Source organism: Urocitellus parryii, unplaced genomic scaffold (genome assembly GCF_045843805.1).
Source record: "Urocitellus parryii isolate mUroPar1 unplaced genomic scaffold, mUroPar1.hap1 Scaffold_49, whole genome shotgun sequence".
NCBI lineage: Eukaryota > Metazoa > Chordata > Mammalia > Rodentia > Sciuridae > Urocitellus > Urocitellus parryii.
Window position 1 is genome coordinate 3,677,402 of NW_027554054.1, and position 5,516 is coordinate 3,682,917.

General features: G+C 44.5%; 1 protein-coding gene across 1 annotated transcript; it reads right to left on the minus strand.

Annotated features, from left to right (window-relative positions):
• Positions 1-425: 425 nt before the first annotated feature.
• LOC144252653 (S-phase kinase-associated protein 1) lies at positions 426-1,269 on the minus strand. Its single transcript, XM_077794839.1, has one exon. It carries the CDS (start codon positions 1,176-1,178, stop codon positions 687-689), a length of 492 nt encoding a protein of 163 aa, XP_077650965.1. The 5' UTR covers positions 1,179-1,269; the 3' UTR covers positions 426-686.
• Positions 1,270-5,516: the final 4,247 nt, after the last annotated feature.

Genomic DNA, 5,516 nt, shown 5'->3' on the forward strand with positions numbered 1-5,516 from the left:
AGACTGTTTTGCATTTGTAGCATAGCTTTTTCTGCATGTGCCTCAACTAAAATTAACATGTAAAGGATAAAGATTTTAGTGTCTTGGTTCTAATGCATCTAGATATCATTTAACAGAAGATGGGAGATGGCAGGCTCCCTGCTACCACAGCCCCTGGAACGCCCAGGGCAAAAGTTGCTGGTGGAAACTGCACTTTGCTGAAGATTCTCAGTCTTTCTTACTCCCACCTGCTCGGCAGCCTCCGCTGAGAGTTGGTGCTTGGATGAAGCCACTTTGTTAGCCTTTTTTTTTTTTTTTTTTTTTTTTTTTTTTTACTTTTTGCAAGTTGTTTTATTTACAACGCCAACTTTTAAAAGCTCACTAAAGTTAACTGGACAATAAACTAGGCAGAAATCGCTTTACAAAAGGAGGGAAAGCCCAAAATGCCACTTTCTACAGAGAACCCACAGTTCAGTTTTATTCAGAGTAAAGAAAAAAAGAAACTTTCTCTCACACTAAAAGAAATTCAGCCATAGGTTTGGAGTCTGTACTCAAACTACACATGCAATAAGGACAATATTATGCTAATACAATTGATTTGCTGCTGCATTTGTCTACTGTTTGTCTAATATTAACAATTATAAACAGAGCAGTGCAACTAGTATTTGGAACAATCCTTATAGTGTTACAGTGTCAGGTACAACATTTCACTTCTCTTCACACCACTGGTTCTCTTTGCGTACCTGGGCTTCCTCCTCTTCAGTAAAGTCATTTTTGATATTGAAGGTTTTGCGAATCTCCTCAGGAGTTTTCCCCTTGATCATATTGGCAACAGTCTTGCACGTAACATCAAGCAAACCTTTGATGTCTAAGTAGTTTGCAGCCAGAATAAGTTCAAAAAGTGTTCCTTGGTCAACTTTCAGGAATTCTTGGTCCCAAACAGGGATATCATCTGTTCGCTTTTCTTTGTTCTCATCATCCTCAGGAGGAGGGGGGTCATCCTTGTGGTGTGTGCACCACTGAATGACCTTTTTTAATATTGCTGCATTCACATTTGGTAGAGGAACTGGGTCATCATCTCCTTCATCATCCATTCCCAAATCTTCCAACATGGTCTTGATTGTCACAGATTGTTTGGCAATTTCTACGTCAACTTCAAATATCTCCCCATCAGAACTCTGCAACTTAATTGAAGGCATGGTGTTTGGTCTCAAGAAAAACGGCGGTCCGGAGGCTGAAGGGAGCGGGACGGCGACCACACGAGGAAATAAAAAGGTGCTGGACAAGGCCACTCCCAAAGGTGCTGGACAAGGCCACTCCCAAAGGTGCTGGACAAGGCCACTCCCTGTTAGCCTTAATTAAAGACTTTCAGTGGAGCTGCGTGGGTTGATTTCAAGTGCCGGCTTTCACACCATTCCAGCAGCCGCTGTCGAAAACAAACAGTTGGTCACACCAGATAAGCAGGGACTCAGGTTGTGAAAATTGCTCTGACCTCTTTGGTGAGGTTGTTTTGGTCCAGATCATAAGACACATTTGTTGGAGCCCTGGAACTATCCTGAAAACAGCTAAGCCATGCTTGTTCGGGTTTTAGAATTCCTGCTATTGTTTTCAGATTCTGGAGCCTGCATGTGCAGACTCCTAGATTATTAAGACAAGACACCTTCAGCTAGGTGGCTGGTGACCTACAAGTGCCCACAGTCCAAGCATCTGGGAAGCCCCAGGTCAAGGTGCAGACAGATTCCGCGTCTGGGAAGGTGGTTCCTCATAGACGCTGCCTTTCTGCTGCTCCTCACGTGGTGGAAGGGGCAAACAAGCTCCCCCGAGTCTCTTTTGCAGGATGCTAGGGCCACTCACATGACCTAATCATCTCCCATAGGCCCCACTGCTCAGCACTACTGCCTTGGTGATTAGGTTTCAATATGTGAATTGGGGGAGCCTCTGGGCTCCCAGCTCCTTCTACACCTGGTGTCACGCTTTACACTGCGGAACACGCGTGTCTCTCCTCTGTCTGGTTCTTGAACTGTCACCCCTGGCACCTGGGGGTTCCAGTCCTAATAATCTATTAAAGCAGCTCTTGGGGAGGACGCTGCTGGCACCTTAGAAATCTCGTAACCTGTTCTCGGCTCCCAGTCACCTTGCACCGTCAGCTGAACTTGACACTATTGAGCGCTCCGGGTTCCCGTGCCTCCCACGCCTCTTGCCCCTGGCTCACTGGAGCTCTACCCACCTGAGCTCCAGGTACATTTCACTCTCGGATCTTGAAGGGCTGCGCTGACTGCTCCTCGCTCTTCTGAAGGGGCTCTTGGTTCTTTTCCTGTGGGTAATGACTTCAGCTGCCGTCACTACTCCACTGATTCCAAAATACCCAAGTTGCCTTTCTAGGGGCACCTGCAGCCGTCGGGTCGCCTCAGCAGGTGGCCTGTGGGACACCGGCTGTAGCAGGCCCTCGGTGAAAGGCTGACACCCCCAAGTCATTTGTCTTACCTGAGACCCAGTTCTCACCTCCAAGAACCTATGGGCTGCTGTCCCCACGTCTCTGACTCCCCACTGCCTTTCTTCCTCCAGCAGATCTAAGCTCTTCCTCCCTACCCTGCCTGTTAGTATCAATGCCATTTGGCAAATAACTAAGATTTAATCACCTAAAACTTCCTATGACACAATCTTATTTTTCTTTTAAAATAGCTGCAGCCATCCTGTCCCTTCCCAATGGTCCCGATTTCGCCCTCCACCTCCCTCCACTCGCCCAGGTTGCTGACACTTCCTTGTGCTGGCCTAACATGTTCTTGCCTCTTTTTCTGGGATCCAACCGAAACACGTGCTGTCGGATGCCATTTCTGTAGGAAAGGACGCATGTAGATTATTCGTCCCCTGCCTTGTGTGGAAGCTGCTCCGGCTGATGTTCAAGGCCATCCGTTGAGAGTTCCACCACCATTCATCTCTCTTCCTCCAGGACATCACCTGGCTTAGTCCAGTGGCCTTGCCCCCCAGTCACTCCCTCTGCCCAGTTCTGTCCCCACGTTGGGTGACATTGCCCTCACCTATACAACCACGGCTGTCCCGGTCAAGTTCCAGTTGTCATCTAAGGTCTGTTACATACGGCTTCTTCTGTAAAACCTTCTCCCCACTCAATCTATCGTTGCTTCCATGAATTTATCATGAATTGTTCTCTCGTTTTAGTGGTAAATTTCTTGTAGCAAGGATTCTTCCATTGAGTCCCTGCATTGCCCCCAGAGCTCAGCACAATCTTGGCAGATAAGATAGGCTCGATCACTCCCTCATTGATTTACTGTTCCTGAATTTAACAAACACTATTGATTGAATAAATTGTTGGGTGAATGAATCAAAGATTGACTCATTGATCGATTCTGTCTATTTATATAATTCGGCACTGTGCTCAGTTCTCTGTGCTGTAATTTGAAAAGTGTGTCAACCAATATTTCATTCCCTTTCACCTCTAAATAATTCCTGGAAGAGATTCTCGTAAATAAACTGTCGGATCAAAATACCTCTTCCATCACTTCCAGGTGCAATTATGGTGGGCAGAACTTTAATATCTGAGTGTTAATGATGGAGTGAACCACTGCCCAATGTTTTTTTTTTTTTTTGCCTTGAGACATCAGAGGGAGGATATAAATCTCAATGAAAAGGTAAATTAAACCCTGGCTCTCTTCCTAGAAGTGACACATTAAACACCAGATCATTTTTCTCTTTTAAGAAAAGAATAATATTTCAGAGACCAGAATATGTGGTATTGCCAAACTGAGTTCTGCTGAGCATAATGGTTTTTAAGAAACTGATGTTCTTATTTTGTCTTCAAGAGCTTAGTGTCTCTAAAACCACCTTGTCTTCCACTCCGTAACATCTATATTTTGCTAAAACTTCTCACCTCATGTCTCGTAGTGCAATACAAGCATCCTCGTGGGCTGAATCGGGTCCCCTGATCCATGTACTGAAGGCCTCCTCCAGAGTCACCCCAGGACGTGACTGTATCTGGAGATGGGGCCTTTAAAGAAGTGACTAAGTCAAGATGACACCTTTAGCATGGGCCCTAGTTCAATCTGACAGGTGTCCTTATAAGAAGAGGAAATTTGGATCACAGAGATCCTAAAAATGCACGTGTGGAAGAAAGACCATGTGAGACACAGGGAGCAGACCGCCCCTGCAAGCCAGGGAGAGAGGCCTCAGAGAAACCAGCCTGCCCACACCTTGACCTTGGACTTCCTGGCTCAGAACTATGAGAAACTTCTGCTGTGTAGGCCCCTTCATCTATGGGAGCCCAGGCAACTGTGTGTATGTACACGTAGATGCTGGTGTACATCTATCTGTCCCCTAGACTGGCTTCCTTGAGAGCAAAGAGTAGCTCTCACTCAGAGTGGAAAATAACTGAACTGACACGGTGTCATGGACATGAATGTGAAGCTGGCTGGACAAATTAGAATGCTCATTCTTGGAATATGTGTGACCTGGATATCTACCACGTCCCAGTACTGCTCTGGACACTGTGGCTGAGACTCATGGGAGGAAAGCTCTGAGTCTATCTCCAAGGAAAGTGCTTTGTACTAAACATTACTGGAAGTTTGTAATCTTTTAAAGATATAATACGTGTGTGGTGTGTGTGTGTGTGTGTGTGTGTGTGTGTGTGTGTTAGAACATTAGGTCAAGGTGCAGATTATGAGGTGGAAAGAAGTTGTGATATGTAAGTTATGAAACAATTTTTTTAATTTTTCAAATAAAGACCTAAAAGATCTCTGACTTCAAAGTTGTAGGTGTCACTGTTGTGTCATACTGCCTCATCTAGAAGGAAGTTAGTTTCTGCCATGCTTATGAGAACCTGTTCCTGCACACCGATTGGACTATGCACTATGCAGATTGTTAAATACTTTGAATTTCGCACCTGACACACTCTCTCTCTCAAATATATATATATATATTTTTTATATATAATATATATGGAACTGGAACTTCCCCTCCCCAACCCCATCTCCTGATTCTGAAATACATCCCCAGACCTTTTTAAAATTTTTTATTATTTTGAGACAAGGTCTTGCTAAGTTGCTGAGGCTGTCCTCGATCTTGTGATTCTCCTGCCTCAGCCTCCTAAGTTGCTGGGATTTCAGGTGTGCTCCACTGTGGCCAGATTCCCAACATACACTTAGTAAAAAGCCTCTAGGGAATGTTATGTAGTGGGGACCCCTGCAACCCATGAAAACAAACTAAACACACAAGTATATATAACACAAGTTTGTTAATTATACTTACTATAGTGTGCAAAAACACCAGAATTTATTTCTCCTATCTAAGGTAATTTTTAAATTAAAGCTTTATAATTACACATAGTATTTGGGTTCATCCTGACAAACTCGTTCATGCGTGGAATTTGAATTGAGTTCATGATCCCTAATCAGTTTCCCTCCTCCTTCTCCTCTCCTACTCACCTTCCTCTACTCTGTTAGATCTCCTTTTGCTCATATATTAATTTATATTTGATTGGTTCTTTCTACTTATGCATAAAGGTGAGGTTCTCCATCATGTACTTA